Source organism: Petaurus breviceps, unplaced genomic scaffold, assembly GCF_028583685.1.
Source record: "Petaurus breviceps papuanus isolate PSGF00001 unplaced genomic scaffold, PetGlider_PUasm1.0 90792, whole genome shotgun sequence".
NCBI classification, from domain to species: domain Eukaryota; kingdom Metazoa; phylum Chordata; class Mammalia; order Diprotodontia; family Petauridae; genus Petaurus; species Petaurus breviceps.
Genome location: NW_027187347.1, coordinates 20,258,499 through 20,278,114, shown reverse-complemented (window position 1 = coordinate 20,278,114; position 19,616 = coordinate 20,258,499). Strand labels below are relative to the sequence as shown.

Sequence of the window (19,616 nt, the reverse complement as noted above, 5' to 3'; positions counted from 1 at the left end):
GCATATCATGGCAGATTTGAAGATCAGGACTGAGATCCATGATGCTTATGATTCTTTTACTTTGGGAGATGGGAGAGCAATTGGGTTTAAGTGACTTGCCCAGGGTCACACAGCTAGTAAATGTCAAGTGTCTGAGACTGGATATGAACTCAGGTCCTCCTGACTCCAAGTCCAGTCCTCTATTCACTGTACCACCTAGCTATTCCTGGTGCTTATGATTCTTGCATGTTGTTTATTGCTCTTAGGAACTGAGCCCACACAAGCCAGGAGATAAAGAGGTTTACCTGAGGATTCTGAATCTGGCAGATGATGAAGTGAAAGTGTCATTGATGGATTATCATAACAGCTCTCTGTTTCCAGAGCCCATCAAGCCCTTTCAGGTGGGAGGGGAGGTGGAACCAGGATGGTTTGGGATCACACTTGCACAGTATCCCCAATCATCAGCTTGGTTATTTAGAATGGCCAGCCAAAGATATCAATGTCTCCCAATCATTGCCCTTCTAAGAGAAGGAGTTCTTAGCCAGGGGTCCATGAACTTGTATGGGTAAAAATACATCTCTATTTCAGTATGATTGGTTTCCTTTTTAATCCTATGCATTTTATGTGTTTAAAAATATTTTTCCAAGAAGGAAAGGGTCCATAGGCTTCACTAGGCTGTTGAAGAGGTCCATGATGGAAAAAAGGTCAAGAACTCTTGGTCTATTCACAACGTTGACAATAAGGATTTCTATCCATATTGTATCTTCACTCAAACCTATAATGATAGTGAACATTTCTGAGTCTCCGTGTCCTTCATCCTTTGTGGAATTGGGATACTCATGAGAGTAGTAAAGAGACTATTTGAAAGCTGCCTAAGATCATAGATTTAGAGACCTTAGAGATCATCTGGTGATCTCTGGGTTCCACTTCCAACCTCCTTGTGTACAAATAGGGAAAACAAGACCCAGAGAAGTCATGTGATTTGACCAAGGCTGTGCAGGTATGAAGAATAACTAGGATTCAAACCTATGCTGTCTGACTTTAAAATGAAGACTGTACTCTGAACACATTATGTCTTTCTCCAGAAAACAACAGACCATTCCAAAATGCTCCTGACCACAGAGAGCCAGAATTTTCACTTTCAGCTCCAGTATCACAATATATCTGTTACCAGTGAGCACATCCTGGAAGAGAAGAACAGATACAGCTTGGTCATTCATGGAGATCAAAGTGGAGTTTCCAGCATCCTGGTGAGTGTTGGTGAGGCTGATTGGCATATGTAGTGAAGTGATGGGCTCAATAATTGGGCAGAATGGTCTTTGTGATTCTTATCCTGCAAGCCTCTGCTCCAATAGTATAAATAATTATTTGATGGCTAGGTCTAAAAGATTCAAAATAATTTTTTCTTTTTACTTTGACTTTAATGAACATGCTCTCCCCACAAAAAAGAGAGGAAAAAAAATGCCACATATTGCCATGTTCAAAGTTAGAAGAGAGAATAGGATTATATGTGAAACCACAAGTTTCTATTATATGTAGATTGCTTTTCCTAAAAAGTATATAATACATTCAGTATGTTATTTTCAAAGCTGACCTGCTTATCTGTGTTTACTTCTGAACTTATGTTCTAATCTCCCCTAAAATAAAAAATCCAGTCCTCTTTGGACATTTGCCATGTCCAAAAATGTATGTTTCATTAATTACATTGAGTTTAGTAACTCTGTCGGGAAGGGGGTATCATGCTTTGTCTGTTACATTCCTATATCATAATTTATTGAGCCATTCCCCAATTGATAGCCAGTCCTTTCGTTTCTAGTTCTTGATGCAACAAAAAGTACTGCTATGGGGCAGAGCCAAGATGGCAGAGTAAAGGCAGGGACTCGCTGAGTTCCCCCCCCCCCCCAATTCCCTCCAAATGCCTTTAAATAATGACTCTAAACAAATTCTAGAGCAGCAGAATCCACAAAATGACAGTGAAAAGGGGCTACTATGACTACTTTTGTGTACATAGGGATCTTTTTCTTTTTCCTTTGATGTCTTTGGAGGTTGGGTCTAGTCGTAGTATACTGGATCAAAGGTACAGATTAATTAGACGGATATAGCATTCCAGAATGGCTGGACCAATTTACTCTCTATATTTTTCTGCAGTTTTTCTTTTCAAAAAAACAGTCTTTTTTTTGTTATCTTCATTAATATAATAAGTATGAGGTGGTACTACATAGTTTTGATATTCATTTATCCAGTTATTTATGATTTGGAGCATTTTTTCAAATGCTTTTTGGTAATCTGGGTTTCTTCCTTTGAGAATTGCCTGCTTATATTATTTGATAATTATCTAACTCATTTAATTTCCCTGTGTTGTAGATGAAGGACATGGTAACCTCAACAGCCAATGGGATGGCAGCTGTGAGGTACATATCACTGGCAATTCCTGGGATCTCCTTTCCCCACTTGATCATGATCTAGGTCTGATCTGTGGGCTATGGGTGGAGAGACCTCTGCTTGTGCTGATGAGAGATTCATTACTAGATTGCCTAGAGTGATAGGATCAACAAATATTTTTCCTGAGAGCAAAAATACAGAAAAGAGGCAGGGTTGGCTTTGATGGAGTTAGGATTTAGCTCAATCCCTTCATGCAATCCTGGGACCTGTTGCCTAAATGCCTCCTGCTTATATTTATCCTTTCCCTCTTTATCTGTACTCCAAAGAAAAAAAGATATCAGGAATTCTTAACATTTTTGCTATCATGAACCCATTTGGCAGTCTGAAGCCTATTTACACTTTCTCAGAAGCATGTTTTTAAAGTCATAATATAAAATACATAGGATTATAAAGAAAATCAATTCTATGGAAAATACAGTTATCAAAACACTTTTTAAAAAGTCACAAACTAACAAGTTCACAGACCCCAGGTTAAGAACTTGTAGGGAATTCTTTTCAGTGGTTTGACTGATCCTGTCCTAACAGCCTTATCCTGACCCACAGGTTTATTAACACCTTGGATAAAGATGTTAACCTCACCTTAAGCAGAGATGTCTCCATCAGTGTTGGTGAAGACTATGGCATCTCTGCCTACAAAACCTTGGAAAGGGGAAAGTAAGAACTTTTTCCTCATGGGGATTACTTCAACAAGACTATCAAATATTTGTAATTTGCATAGGTGAAAGGCTGAGGCATATCTGGAGTAATCAGGTATGGAAAGGGACATGGGTCTGGCTTTTGAGTCTTCAGATCATATTCTTCCCAGCATATTCAAGTTAAATGGAGAAGAACATCCATGTCATATATTCCCTCCTACATGTCCATTGTCCTGCACAGACATGGGGGGAATAAAGAATTACACCAGAAACCCGAAGGGAATTGTGAGCAGTAGAAATGTGACTGAAGTAAAACTTATATTTAGTGACCTGTGCACTATGGATAATCCTGCACATCTTGATGGCTTATCAACCAGGGTTTGTCTTCTCTGGGTCTAGCAAATTTCTGCAGCTCCTCATAATCCTACTGTAGTTCCTCATGGAGATCTACTGTCCATGAAACAACTACCAGGCTAAGTACTTTACCCCTCAGATTTGTTTAATTTGGAAAACCTTATACCTTGACAGTGAAAATTCTAGATCAAGGTGTGTCATTCTTTCCACATTTCAAAAAAATTGCACCTAAATCACTTATTTTTTATTGCATCATTATTTAAATTACCAGAGAATGAGAGAGAGAGAGAGAGAGCAATGTCTAGTTTTTCTAGAATAGGGAATATCTTATTGAGACACATAGTGGTTTTGGATTTGAGATCCCTCTTTTGCTCTTTTTCCAGTTACCATCATGTGCAGTGTAGGACAGAAGACAAGGACTTCTCCTTGGACCTGGGATTACTTGACTTTGGTGCAGCATATGTACTTGCTATTATTAATGTAGGTAGCTCTCCCCCTTCTCATTTCTATCCCCCTACCTTTACTTTTCCTCACCCAAGGAGGTTGCTTGGAAGTAGAGGATAGTATCTGTAAGTAAGTCAGGAAAGATAAGATGTTATAGTCATCATGTCTGCAAGAAGCCCTTTGTACTCATCCATTGGGTAAGACGTCCATTGTTCAGGATAGCCCTCGAAGGCCCACTGAGGTCTCTGCATGTTAGGTACCTACTTCTAGGCTTGGGAATGTAAGGAATGATGGTATTTTATAGTCCTAAGTGGAGTGAGAATTGGAAATCAGAATTCACCTTGAGTTTTCATACTCAAGTGAGACAATCTGTCCAATCAATGTGGCCCCTAGAACCAATATTACAATCTGGGATCTGTTTGGGTAGGTTGCTGCTTCCTAAATGCGACTTGAACTGAAGGACTCAGGTCACTTGGCTCTTTGAAACCCATATTCACTTAGGAGATCACTGTAACACTTATTTTGAAATATAAGAAATGAAGCAGCAGTCTAATATTGCAAAAAGGTCAATTTAGCTTTGGGTGGGAAAATTGTGTATATGTGAGGGAAGGTGTGTCCTTGATTTTTAATATAGATTTCAATCTCATCCCAATTTTGTCTGACCTGTTAGATGACTGTCAAAGAGTAGAAGTTGATGGTCTTGAAAGTAATAGGTTGAAAAGAATGAAAACCATAAGAAGACTTAAAAGGAATGGTTGAAAAGATACCTGCCTGGGGCAGCTAGGTGGTACAGTGGATAGAGAACCAGCCCCGGAGTCAGGAGGCCCTGAGTCCAAATTTGACCATAGACACTTCATACTAACTGTGTGACCCTGGGCAAGTCACTTAACCTTGATTGCCTTGCAAAAATAAAAAGAAAAGATATTTATATGTCAGAAGTGTTTTGTTGGTACTGATTTAGTATGTCTCCCTTCTCTCCTGCTTAGCGTTCTGATCAGGGTCTCCAGGCATGGAAAACCGAAGATATTTCACCCAATCAAATGTCCATTGCATGGCAGTTACCTCAGTACGTAGTAGTTACTGCAGCTGAGGTTATGTTCTCTGTCACAGGACTTGAGTTTTCCTATGCTCAGGTAAGGCATTTTTTTTTCTTTTTGTAATGAATTTAACAAATGCCAAATAATATTAGGCATTTTCATATACGTAGTAAAAAAAAAAAGAATGAGGAGATTGCACACAAAACTGCAGATATTTATTATGATGTGCAGCTTGCTTTACTTTTCAAGTTTATAGTAAGTCAGCTTCCCTGGCTTCCTTCAAGTCCCAGCAAAAATCTCACCTTCCACAGGAAGCTTTTCCCAATCCTTCTTCATTCTAGTGCCTTCCCCCTGTTGAGTGTATCCTTTTAAATCATTAATTGTTTGTTGTAGCTGTTTTCATGTTGTTTCCCACAATAGATTGTGAATTCTCGAGGGTAGGGACTACCCTTTGCCTTTCTTTGTATCCCCAGGGCTTAGCACAGTGCTTGGCAGGCACTTAATAAATATATTATTTATTAACTGATTAACCATCTTTCAAAACTGTCTCAGGTAGGGGCGGCCAGGTAGCACAGCGAGTAAGAGCACCGGCTCCAGTGTCGGGATGACCTGGATCAAATCCGGGCTCAGATACTCAGCACCACACCCAGAAATAACTGGCCGTGTAACCTTGAGCAAGTTACTTAACCCCAATTGCTTTAAAAAAAAAAAACTGTCTCAGGTAAGGAGAGGTAGGCGTAGCATGATTCTTGTTGTTCAGTCATTCAGTCGTGTCTGACTCTTCGCCTGGCCCCATAGAACATAGCACACCGGGTCCTTTTGTCCTCCACTATCTCCTGAAGTCTGTTCAAGTTCATGTTTATTGTTTCCACAATACTAATTATCCATCTCATCCTCTGCTATCCCCTTTTCCTTTTGCCTTCAGTCTGTCCTAACATCAAGTTCTTTTCTCATGAATCCTGTCTTCTCATCATGTGACCTAGTTATTTAAGCTTAAGCTTCATTAATTGACCTTCCAGTGAATAGCATGAATTGATTTCTTTCAATATTGACTGGTTCGACCCCCATCCTGTCCAGGGGATTCTCAAAAGTCTCCTTTAGCACCACAATTCAAAAGTGTTGATTCTGCAGCATTCACCTTTTCTTATAATCCAACTCTCCCAGCCATACATTACTATTGGAAAAACCATAGCTTTGGATATATGGACCTTTGCCAGTAAGATGATATCTCTGTTCTTCAGTATTCTGTGCAGATTTGTCAAAGCTTTCCTTCTAACGAGCAAGTGTTTTTAAATTTCATGGCTGCCATCACCAGCTATAGTAATGTTTGAGCATGATTCAGGGAATTTTTCATTTGAATTCTTGAGTTTCCCTAACAAGGTATAGGACACAGGCCGAGACCCTCCTTCCTCCTAGGCCTTAAGCTCTTAACTTATGATACCGGTACAAAGGCAACGTGGCTCCAAATGACTCTTTATAACCACAAGACCAAGCAACTCATGTACTTGGAGGAAGACATGGTACTCAAGAGGGCATGATCGCTAAGCTTAGTGGATACTGTTTGATTTTAAAGGTTTATATCCCAGTAGAATATAAAGCTCTTCGAAGGCAAAGACTTCTGTTTTTATGTATCTAGAATTTAATGTGGTCTCTTACACATAGTAAATATTGAATAAATCCTTATTGAATGAAAAGGTTCTTGGAGAGCAAAGTGGGGGAGGGAAGCCTCCTGGGGAAAATGAAGAGGCTTAGAGAAACTCTGTTTGCCAGCTTCTTTGTGTCCTCCTTAGGCCCCCGCCAGCATGAAGTCAGTGCTACAAGCAGCCTGGCTCTTCACAGTGGCCATGGGGAACATCATCGTACTTATTGTGGCACAGACAAGTGCTTTGGCACAGGTATGAGTCCTATGATGACAGCAGGTCACATGTATTCCCCTAGGCACTTCCTGTGATGCTATACTGCAAAGCAAGTTGGTTGCATGGCTGCTGCCTGGAAAGTGGACAACTAGGGCTGTGGCTGTCATTGGAAGTGAACAATTACTCCCATAGGAGTCAAGCAAGGTAGCTAGAAAACATGATGAAATCAGGTCAAAAGATAATTAAGAGGGGCGGCTAGGTGGCACAGTGAATAGAGTACCAGCCCTAGAGTCAGGAGGACCTGAGTTCAAATCCGACTCAGACAATTAACACACACACACACAAAACTAGACCTTGGACAAGTCACTTAAGCCCAATTGCTCTGCCCCGCCTCCAAAAAGCAAAAAAAAAAAAAAAAGATCAAAAGAGCTTCTTTTTTTAAAATAATGTAAGCTGACAGCCACAGAATGCCTCGGAATTGCCTTAAGTATTCTACCAAGAAGGACAGGAATTGAGTAGAAGGTAGGGGCAAGGAAGCTATATGGAAGTTAGATAGAGATATGAGAATCCATTCATACATCCACTTATGTTCTACTCTGAGATCTCATCATGGTATGAAGGGAATCCTGAGTTCTCAAAGGTTATGCCAACAGTATAAACTCTTGTCAGATCCTACTGATCTGGGAAGGCTTTGAATCAAGTCCAAAAATGGATTCCATATCTACTGTCCAAGCACCAACTTTAGAGTTGCTCCAAAGTTCAGAGATGCTCATCACCAGTAATTGGTCATCAGGTGGTGATTTTTTTTTGTGGCCTTAGCAACTTATTTAAACTATCTCCTAAAGTGTTGAAAGGCTTCAGCTAGAAGTCCTTTGATTCATGTGAATCACAATGGCGAAGAGAATACCTAGACAGAAGAAATCACAGATCTTTGAGGCATTGAATTATGGCCATTTGAAGATGTTTGGATCAGTACAGAATTAAAAGGAGAGTTAAAAAGAAAGAACTTCTCAGCGTATCTTCAGGGAAGCACAGTGTGGCAGATTGTTGAATTTGGATTGAGAGGTGTGGAAAGGAGAATGGACCCAGGCAAGGGTCTCCATTGTGATGGTAGTCTACTGAGAACAACTTATTTCCTTTTCTTTTCCATGCATGTCTAGTCACAGCTCTGACCCTTTAAGATCCTTGAGTGAGTAATAGTTATAGGATTCAGTGAGGTCAGAGCTTCCTAGAGATCACTTCTTGCTAATAAAAAATAATGGCAATAAGTTTGCTTACAGTACTTTCCCTTACTAATGTCCTATTCTGATATCTCATCATAGCATGTGGGTGATCCAGGAGAGATGAAGATTCGGGTTTATTCTACTAAACTATGAAGTTTTTGAATGAAGAACTGATGGCAAACTATGTGTCAGTCATCCGAAGGCCAATAGATAGGTTCAGGGACTCATCACCAGGTTGTCTATAGGGTGATGGGTTTTTCATCAATACTAACTCTAAAAAGTTGTGATCTACATTGTTATCTATACTGACAAGCACAGATCCTTAACATTATTATATATATATAATAGTTTATAATTAATAAAGCACTTTCCTCACTATAATTCAGTGAGGCAGCTAATGTAAGTAATTATATATGAGGAAACAAACTTAGGCAAAGTGATTTATTCAAAGTGCTGAGCTGGCAATTAACACCAGGTGTTCTGACATCAAGATATCCAGAAAAGGCAGATTTCATATCCTCCCACAGTCCCAGTATCACCTATTTGAAGGTAACAAAGTTCCTTCTAATACTTGGCTAGCAACTCTGATACTGTAATATCAACGTGGTTAGCTTGACTTACTCCTCAGAAAAGCTAGACTTAGTTTGTCCATTTTAATAATAATCATTCTCTCCATCTTTGTATTAATTGATTAGCTTCACAGAATGACCTCTAGATGTGAGTGTCCTGGAATGCCTCCTTAAGAAATCTCTGTACTGAGAGAGTACAGCAATATGACACCCATACACACCATTCCCAGTGAGCCTTGACATGTTTCTGAAGGTCTTTTTTTAAATTTCTTTTTTCTTTCTATCTTTCTCTTCACAGTGGGCTGAATTTATCTTGTTTTCCTGTCTCCTGCTTATTGTTTGTCTCATCTTTTCCATCATGGGCTACTACTATATCCCTGCGAAACCAGAAGATATTTATGGTCTGGAGGACACAGTGCTTTCTCACATCAAGGAGAACACAAAAAACCTGGTGACCAAGAAGACAAAACTCTGACTGCTCCCTTAGCTCTATTCCAAGTCTTGATTTTTTACCTGCCCTAATCAGTCTAACTCATCCCTGGTCCTGGCCCAGCCTACATTTGTCACCGAGTATCCTTCCTACTGGGCTAGGCCAAAGAAGTAGCACGAATTTCATCAGAGATCCTCACCTGCAGCTGTCTTTCATCCTCTCCCTCTGGGGATACCAACCCTGGAATAGGGACCTATTGCACATGTGAGAAAGAAATTCAACCACTCCATACCTCAGTTCCAGCACTTAGTCATAGAGAATAGATTCTGTCATACATTGTTTTGGTGAAGCTGGGACAGATGGTTACAAATGTGTGTCTAAAAGAATGTGAAGAACATAATTTAGCATATGTTACTGTGTAACTGTGACATTCTTCTGTGTGTGAATGCACACTGTTGAGAGAAAAGGAAAATATGCACCTGTATTTGCCATTCGGAATATTGCCAATTGTACTTGGTCCTCTCATCTAGGCCCTGGTCATTTAACTCTGTTATGTGTAGAAACTGGAATTTTGTCAGTGCAACAGGATTGTTTAAGCCTAAGTAAACTGATTTATACTAATCAAGCCATAGGAGATGATTAATTTTTAAGCAATTATTGTTATTATTCATGGTCTACTAAGGATATTGCTACTATAACAGCTCATATTTTCATAGCACTTTCCAGTTTACAACAACCCTATGTGGCAGGTAGATTAAAAAATCAGAATGTTAGTGTATTAACTTCTAATGGGGGAAAGAGTTTGAAAGGGACTAGGATGTTTTTATTCCACAGAAGCCAAAGGGGAAATGGAAAGAGGAGACACTCCTTTCCAAGTATTGATATATAATGGAAACCATGTTAAAGATAAAAAGTTTGTTTGGTACTCTTAGAGTCAAAGAAAGGGAAGTGGATGATTTTTAAGGGCATGTTCTATGAAAATTATGAGAAAATAATTAACTGTCCTTTCTCAACAACATTGAACCATAATGCTTGAGTTTCCCTCTGCCCCTGCCGCAGACCATGCCAACTGTCACCCTCTATTTTCAATATTCATTACTTCTCTGTTAACATTTTCTCTGAATTACACGATCACTTTCCCATTTTAACTCCCATTCAAAATAGTTTTATAATTCTGAAAACCTATTTTATATGGATTCTTCCAGAAATTCCATTTCACAAATATTTGTTAAGCACATACTGTTTGTAGGGCATGCAATGGGGATATATATAGGAAAAATACCACAGTCCCTCACTTCAAGTACTTTATAATACAGTAGGAAGATAAGGTATATAAAAGTAATTTATATAAGTTAGGATGAATTTTAAAAATGAATGTATTCCATTCATAAAAATGAATGTATTCCATTCAATTCCATTACATTCCATGTAATTCCAGGAGGGAGCAATCACTTCTAGCTGGAGGAATTAGGAATGGTTTCTGGGAAGAGGGTGAAATTGAGCTGGGTCTTGAAAGAAGAGAAGGATTTTTTTTTCATTTTTCAAATGCTTTATTAACTTCTGATTTATATAATTAGTTTCCGCCAAATTTTGAGTTACAATTTTCCCCCCCATTTTTCCCCTACCCACCGCCCCAGAATAGCAATCCCACAGGATATCCCCTCCTCCAATCTGCTCTCTTCCATATCTTCTCCCATACCCCTTTTGACTTTTCCAGTAGGGCATGGTGGATCTCTATGCCTCAGTGCCTGTATATCTTCTTTCCCAATTACATGTAAGATAATATTAATAATAGTATATATGTATATATAATTTTAAACATTTGATTTTAAAACTTTGAATTCCATATTCATTTCCTTTCTCCCTTGTCACCCACCCTTACTGAGAAGATAAGCAGTTCAGTATAGATTGTAAATGTGTAGCTAATGCAAAACATTAACATAGTAGATATATTGTAAAAGACTGACTATATTTCCCTCCCTCCTATCCCACCTCCCACTTGTTCTATTCCCTACTTTGATCCTGTCCCTTTTCAAAAGTGAGTGCTTCCAACTTTCCTCCCCCCCAGCCTGCCCTCCCTTCCATCATTCCCCCTACTCTCCTGTAGGGTGAGATACCCTATTTAGTGTGTCTTTCATTCCCTCCCCGAGCCAAATTCAGTGAGAATAAGGTTGACCCATTCCCTTTTGCCTTCCTATTCCCCTCCATTATAACATTTTACCCTTGCCTCTTCTTGATCAGATAGTTTACCCCATTCTGTCTCCATCTCCTCTCATTATATTCTTCTCTCATCTCTTAATTTCCTGTTTTAAGTATCATCCCTTCCTATTAAATTGGTCCTGTGCCCTCTATCTATGTATACCTGTAAGCATATATACACACATTCACACATATATTCATACGCCTGTATACCCTCTGATATATATATATATATTTCTATTCCCTTCAACTATTTTCATACTGAGAAAAATTTCATCAATTACAATTATCATTTTTCCATGTAGGAATGTTAATAGTTCAACTTTGATAAGTTCCTTATGATTTCTTTCCCTATTTACCTTCTCAAGCTTCTCTTGCTTCTTGTATCTGGATGTCAAATTTTCTATTCAACTCTGGTTCTTTCATTAACAATGCTTGAAAGTCCTCTATTCCACTGAATGACCATATTTTCCCCTGAAAGATGATACTCAGTTTTGCTGAATAGGTGATTCTTGGTGTTAATCCCAGCTCCTCTGCTGTCTGGAATATCCTATTCCAAGCCCTTAGATCCCTCAGTGTAGAAGCTGCCAGATCCTGGGTTATTCTGATTGTGTTTCCACAATATTCAAATTGTTTCTTCCTGGCTGCTCATAATATTCTCTCCTTGATCTGGGAATTCCAGAACCTGGCCATAATATTCCTAGGAGTTGTCTTTTTGGGATCTTTTTCAGGAGGTGATCAATGGATTCTTTCAACCTCTATTTTGCCCTCTGGTTCTAAAACATCAGAGCAATTTTCCTTGAGAATTTCTTGGAGGATGATTTCTAGGTTCTTACTTTGATCATGGCTTTCAGGTAGTCCAATAATTTTAAAATTATCTCTCCTGCATCTATTTTCCAGTTCAGTGATTTTTCCCATGAGATATTTCACATTGTCTTCTATTCTTTCATTTGTTTGGATCTGTTTAACAGCATCTTGATTTCTCTTAAAATCACTAGCTTCCCTTTGCTCCAATCTAAATCCAAGGGAACGATTCTCCTCTTTGAGCTTTTGAGATTCTTTTTCCATCTGGCAAATTTGGCTTTTTAAGGCATTCTTCTCCTCATTGCCTTTTTGAGCCTCTTTTGCCATTTGAGACTCTGCCACCAGACAGGGGAGCTTTATCCCAAATGCCTGGGTTTTCTCAGCTGCCAGAGGTATTAGTTGGGTGCCCTCTCTGAAGCCTCCACACCCTCTGGCAAGCTGGTCACGCACCCCAGGACTGCAATCCAGATCCAAGCACATTAAAGCAAGAGAAATTACCCCTCAGACTGGTCGCTTGGTCCGCCTACACTCTGTAGGCCAGGAGCTGAAGCTGCCACGTGGCACTGGCTGTGCCGGAGGTTTCAGTGACTTCTCTTCCTGGGGGTAAAAGCTGAAGCTCTCCCAACTACTGGTCCCAAAGTTCACACTGCACTGACCTCTCACTTTGTCCTTCACATCTCTGTGTTGATGAATCTGGAAACAGCCACAGCTGCTAGTGATCTGGAGTCCCTCCAGCTGGTGGCTGGTCAGGCCTGCCCTGGGGCTAAAACCTCCGGCTCATGGAGGCCTGTGCTCGGTTCCCAGATCGCTGTGCTGGCTGATTCCTGCCTGCCTGCCGGGTTGTCCTCAGTGGGAGGTTAGCTTCTCTGTGTCATTTTGTGGGTTCTGTAGCTCCAAATTTGTTTAGAGTCTTCTTTTACATGGATTGGGGAAGGTGGAAGCCAGAGCCATAGGGACGTGCTGCTTCTACTCTGCCATCTTGACTCCTGCCCCCTTGAAGAGAAGTATTTTAATGGGTGGAAATGTGATGGAAATTTTTTTCCTGTAGAGGTGATGACCTATACAATGAGTGGGGAATGTGAGAGTCATATGATTGACAACATAATAGAGTAGACGCTTACCATATACTTCTCACTTAAGAAAAAGGAAATTGTGCCAAATCAGAGTAATTAAAACTTAATATACAATGTAAAAGCCTCATAAAATAGCATTAGAGAATTTAAGTAATTAAAGTTCCTTCTCAACTGCCCAAACCTAGCCTATCCAGTCCCTTGGGCGTAACCACTGCTACCAACCTCACAAACTTGTGTTTTAGGATCTTGTTGGTGGGGCCCCTGCATGGTTCCTTCACAGCAGTAATTCACTTTGATTCTCTAGCACTCCAAAAGAGGTAGAAAACATTGATTCTGCAGGGTCACATGAAGGTACGGAAGTATAATTGTGTGTGTTGGAGTGGATGGTTCAGAAGACACACCAATTAAACAATTAGATGGGAAGGACTTTTATGCTACACTAGAAATTTAGCTGGAGTTAGTCCTCTCTCCCTGGGGTTTGCACTCACTTAAGAACTAGCAGGACTCCAATACCTACAAATTAAAAATGTTGAAGATGCCTAGCCTCAAGCATATATTTGTTAAGAGAGAACAGCAAAGCAGAAAAGTGGGAAAGGGGAGTAGGGAAACTAGAGTCAAACTGTTGGGAAATATTATAAGATAATATAAATTATATTATAAAATAAAAAGGCTGAAAGACAGAAGGTCTAAGATCTGTCCAACAATGTCACTCATAAAAGCAAGAAAAGGTGAATTTAACAAGTATATTACAGAGGAAAATGAAACAAAATATCCCTATAGAAAAAGAATTCTGTGGAATCTGGAAATCAAAGAACAATAGCAAGAAACTCTAGAAAGGTTCAAAAGAAAAAAATTTAAAAATATATAATAGGATGGAATTACATTGATATCTCAAATTAGAAATTATAAAAGTAAACAAAGTAGGGAACATGGAGCATGGAACAGATGATAGAATTTCTCCAAAGTGGGTAGAGGCTTTGAAAGAGAATAAGAGACTTCTAAAAATAAGGAGGTGGAAAATTTTGGTGAAGAGAAGCAAAAGACTATAATTTAGAATAAACTGATTCTATTTAAGTCAAAGTGACTGATCTTGAAGAGAGCATAGGATGTGCAGAGAGTTTTGGTTCTTCTAGAACATGATAAATTAAAAAAATCAGAACATTATATACTTTGTGGGAAAAAAAATACGAGGCAACTACCTAGAAACATTAGAATGCAAAGAAATAAGGAAGAAAACAAGACACTGTGCCATCGAAGTGTTTTACAATTGTCTCATTTGATCCTCAAAACAATCCTGGAAGGTAGATGCTGCTTTTCCCATTTTACATTCAAGGAAACAGATAGGGGTTAAGTGCAGGGTATTACAGCTAGTGGTTGAGGCCAGATTTGAAGCCTAGGGCTCTCTCCACTGAGCAATCTTGTTGACAGAACATTTTTAAAAGTTGTATCTATCTGTGACCCCATCTGGGGTTTTCTTGGAAAAGATATTGGAGTGGTTTGCCATTTCCTTCTCCAGCTCATTTTACAAATGAGGAACTGAGGCAAGCAAGGTTAAGTGACTTTCCCAGGGTCATAAAGGTAGTAAGTGTCTGAGGAGGGGACTTGCCCAAGGTCACACAACTAGTAAGTCTCTGAGGTCAAATCTGAACTCAGGTCTTCCTGACTCCAGGGCTGGCAGTCTGTTCACTGCTTCACCTAGATGCTCCAAAACATGATACAAAACAGAAGGTTATAATTGCTTGAGAACCAAATTTTTCATTGACTACACATGGTAGCTGAAAATGTGAATAGATAATCTTTCTGAATAAATAAATGTTTCAGTTATTTCAGTCATGTCTGATTCTCTGTGACCCCATTTGGTGTTTTCTTGGCAAAGGTACTTGGATTGCTTTGCCCCCCCCCTTTTTTTACTTTGGCTCATTTTACAGATAAGGAACTGAGGCACACAGGAATAAGTGACTTGTCCAGGGTCACACAGCTAGTGTCTAGTCAGAATTGAACTCATGAACGTTAGTCTTCCTGATTCCAAACCCAGTGCTCTTATCTACTGCACCACCTTGATGCCCTTGTTGACTTCAAAGTATAACTTGATCCCACAGATTGTTGCTGTAGAAAAAAAAATCCATATTTGAAGCTCCAACTCTTTTTTTAAATTTTTTGATCTTCATTAATTTGTTTACTTTTAGTTTACAAGATTCAGTTCTATAATTCCTTGAGTTTCAAATTTTCTCCCCCTTCCTTCCCTACCCCTGCCCCATGGTGGCATACAATCAAGTATAGGATCTGCAAATACTTTCACATTAGACATTAGTCAGGTTATAAAGAAGGATTGTATCAGATGGAACGAACAATGGGAAAGAGGAAAGAAAACCAAACAAGAAAAAGAAAGAGCAGGTAGTTTGCTTCAATCTGCATTCAAACTCTGTTCTTTCTAGTTTCTCTGAATGTAGACATCTCTCTCCATTATGAGTCTTTTGGAGTTGACTTAAAAAAAAAATAAAAAAAATAACCCTGAGAAGAGTCAAGTCTATCAAAGTTAGTCATCACACATATGTTGTGTCTATAATTGTGTACAAATTTCTCCTGGCTCTACTCTTCTCACTCAGCATAAGTTCATATAAGCCTCTCCAGGTAAATATGAAGACCATCTGCTCCTCATTTCTTATAGCACAATAGTATTCCATTACATTCATATACCACAACTTGTTTAGCCATTCACCAATCCTTAATTTCTAATTCTTTGCCACCACAAAAAGAGCTGCTATAAAAATTTTTGTGCATATGGGTCTTCCTCCCACTTCTATGATCTCTTTGGGATATAACCCTAGAAGTGGTATTTCTGGGTCAAAGGGTATGAAATTATTTATAGCCCTTTGGGCATAGTTCCAGATTGTTCTCTAGAATGAAAATCAGTTTACAACTCCACCAGCAATGCATTAGTGTTGCAATTTTTCCACATCCTCTCCACCATTTGTCATTTTCCTTTTTTGTCCTCTTAACCAATCTGACCGGTGAGATATGGTACCTCAGAGTTGTTTTGATTTGCATTTCTCTAATCAATAGTGATTTAGAGCATTTTTTCATATGCTTATAGGTATCTTTAATTTCTTCCTCTGAAAACTGCCTGTTCATATCCTTTGACCATTTATCAGTTGTGGAATGACTTGTATTCTTATAGATTTGACTCAATTCTCTGTATATTTTAGAGACATTGGTTGTAAAAATTCTTTCCCAATTTTTCACTTCCCTCTTAATCTTGGTTACATTGCTTTGTTTGTATAGAAGCTTTTCAATTTAATGTAATCAAAATTATCCATTTTGCATTTTTTAGTGCTCTCTAATTCTTGTTTGGTCATAAAGTCTTCCCCTCTCCATAAGTCTGACAGGTAAACTATTCCTTGCTTTCCCAGATTGCTTACAGTATTAGCATTTATACCTAGATTATGCACCCATTTAGACTTGATTTTGGTATATGGTGTTAGATAATGGTCTATGCCCAATTTCTCCAACTCTTTTCGAAGTTAAATTCCCCAATTTCAACATTGAGCAACAAATTTTGTAAACAACTAGGAAAAAAGTTTTCAGTTGTGAATGAAAAGTAATTTTATTAACTCAGACTTACACTGAACCTAATCATCAATTATAAAAAATAGAACTTAAGCAAAGGTGGCATTTAAGATATTCCTGCAAAACACAAAACACTAGAGGTGAGCAGAATATTGAATTTGCAAATAACCCAAGCAAAAGAAATATAAAAGTATCTCTTAATTATTTAGAAAAGATCAAACAGTGATATCAATCTCTAATGTATATAGGCTATTTTTAAAACAAAAGAAAAATCATTAATAGACAAAAAGAATGGAAGTAGCCAATGATCTGAAGAGATCAGAAGAGAAAGGAAGAATGGAAGTAATACTCTGGACTAAAGGCCAAGCTTCTTTAAAAGTTTAGAAAAAAGGGGAAAAACTGTAGAAAATTGCTCAGGTGGAAGGGAGGCCAGAAGCAGGGGAGCTTGAGATGCAGACCTATTCAGACCAGAGAGGAGCAGAAGAGGATAATTTCTTTAGTCTTTGCAGCAAAAATGGGTGAGAGGGTAGGTGCTAAGAGAAAGAACAGTAAAAGCATTGATTGGAAGGGACTGAGATGGGGATGTTGGGAACCCTTAAAGGGAAATAAAAGTTTCCAGTGAAAAATGTTCCTATGGTGTGGAGCTGTATTTGGTGAGAGGGCCCTTATAATGGGTTTATTTGGGGAGGGGGCGTGGACACAATAGCATAAAGGGGTGTTCATCAATTGGGGAATGGCTGAATTAATTATGGTATATGCATGTAATGGAATATCATTCCACCAAAAAGAAACAACAATATTGATTCAGAGAAACCTAGGAAGACTTATATGAACTAATGTTGGCTGAGATGAGTAAAACCAGGAGAAGAATAGACAATGAAGTTTGAAATGCCTAAGAACTCTGATCAATGAAATGACCAGCCATGACTACAGAAAAATGATAAAGCTTGCTTCTTACCTGTTGACAGAGAGGTAATGTACTAGTAATGCAGCATAAGAAATACATCTTCAGACATGGCCAATGTGTATTTGTTTGACTTGGAATGCTTATTTATTACTTGGGAGGATTTTTTTTCCCCTGGAGGCAGAGGAGAATTAAGGGGATGGGAGGGCTAGTGAGAGTGACACAAAAGAAAAGAATGTCAACTAAATATTTTTAAAAAACGAACTCAAGTTTCAGAGGCAAATACCAATAAGCAAGGTAACTATGGAATTAACATGTTGGGTTCATTATATGTTGAAAATTTAAATTATTATATATCATATTTTACAATATAATTATATAATATAATATAATTTAATGTAATTATATTTTAAAATAAATTTAAAAAATATTTTGTTTTCGATTCATAGGACAAAAGCATTTTTGTAACACAATACAATAAAAAAGATGATAGCACATGAAACTACAAACCTACCATGTACAATTTGCTATTCCCTCCAAATATACAACAAAGTTACATGTAAATTTATTTTCTTCTCTTTCTCTCCCTCCTCCCTCCCCCCCCCTTTTCCCTTCACCCTTCCTTCCTGCTCCATGGTTACCATTAGACACAAGTAGGTAAAATATGTAAAAGCGTTCTAAACATACTTCTACTTATCAGTTCTTTCTCTAGATGCAGATAGTATCTTTTTTTCATATGTCCTTTATTTTTAATTTGTATATTTATAGTCAAAATTTAGAAAAAAATGTAAGTTGTATGTAACCAAGATTAGCAGTTTCATACACAAGCCTCTCTTAGGAGGATCCCAGGGCAGTGGCTTGCCCTAAGGGTGTATGTTGCCTAACAATTAATCAATGACTTGGATAAAGGCATGGCATGCTTGCCAAACTTAACATAACATAAAGCTAACAGGGAGAAAGATAGCTAACACACTGGATGACTGTCATCAAATATGATAAAATAAAATTTAATAGGGATAAATATTAAGTATTACCTTTGGATTAAAAAATAATTTCCCAAGTATAGGATGAGGAGTCATGCTGGTTGTTGAAGGTTCACTATATCTAGTTACCTTACCATGTCATCTTCCTGCCATGGCACTCCTGTCTTTTAAAGCCCTTCATGACCTGGCCCCTTCCTACCTCTCCAATATGCTTATACTTTACTCTGTGATGCAGTGACACTGGTCTAGCTATTCTTTTGATAAGACACTTCATTTCTTGATTCTGGGAATGTTTTCTGACTGTCCCCCATCCCTGGAATTCCCGCTTCCCCCTTCATTTCCATTTCCCAGCTTTCCTGGATTCCTTTGGATCCCAGATAAAATCTCACTTTTTACAAGATACTTTTTTCTGGTCTTCCTTAATGCTAGTGCCTACTCCCTGTGGTTATCACCAATCTATCTCGTAGGTAGTTTTTTCATAAATAGTTGTTTACATGTTGTCTCCCACATTAGATTGACTTCCGTGAGAGACATGCCGTTCATTTCTTTTATTTGTATCCCCACCTCTTAGGGAAAAGCCTGGCACAAAGTAAGTACTAAATAAATGCTTATTGACTTGACTTGTCTCCTATGCACCCAGCCAAAGGGATCCACAGGTCATATGTGGCAACATGCTGATGTGTAAGAGTTCCTTATATCTAGCCAGTCAATCCCAGTCACTCCACTACCCTCCTTCCATGCCCTCTGTGCTTTGGTTCTCCCTAACTCCTCATACTTCCACCTCTTGTCCTGGATACAGTAACCAAATCAATAATCCCATTGCTACTCAGTCATATATCTTTCCATGGCATTGTGGCTCTGCTCATTATCCCTGTGACTTCACTATTTCCTAGTCATAATTTCCCTATATATGTTGTCTGAGGTAATGCAAGTTCCTTGGAAGCCAGATAAGTCTCTCTTTTATATTTGTATCCCCCAATGCTTAGGATGGGAATTTTTTTTCATGTATTTGCTCATCCATGGTCATGTGGCAGTTTGTCTGAAAGAGATTTGAGTGTTTCACTGGACTGCAAGTTCAACATAAGTCTTTAGTGTTACTTGGGAATCAAAAAGCCAT

General features: G+C 38.6%; 1 protein-coding gene across 6 annotated transcripts in view; it reads left to right on the top strand.

Annotated features, from left to right (window-relative positions):
• Positions 1–17,629, top strand: part of LOC138147480 (solute carrier family 15 member 2-like) — a 66,697-nt gene extending 49,068 nt beyond the window's left edge. For 4 of the 6 annotated variants that reach the window (XM_069070009.1, XM_069070005.1, XM_069070004.1 and 1 more), the window contains 8 exons: positions 246–380; positions 1,065–1,229; positions 2,344–2,390; positions 2,965–3,075; positions 3,794–3,890; positions 4,841–4,987; positions 6,682–6,786; positions 8,838–17,629. In XM_069070009.1, coding sequence (XP_068926110.1) covers positions 246–380; positions 1,065–1,229; positions 2,344–2,390; positions 2,965–3,075; positions 3,794–3,890; positions 4,841–4,987; positions 6,682–6,786; positions 8,838–9,014 — 984 coding nt within the window. In that variant the 3' untranslated portion in view covers positions 9,015–17,629. The remainder of the gene's footprint in view (positions 1–245; positions 381–1,064; positions 1,230–2,343; positions 2,391–2,964; positions 3,076–3,793; positions 3,891–4,840; positions 4,988–6,681; positions 6,787–8,837) is intronic. The other 2 variants (XM_069070007.1, XM_069070006.1) reach the window with 2 other exon arrangements.
• The last annotated feature ends 1,987 nt before the right edge of the window (positions 17,630–19,616 follow it).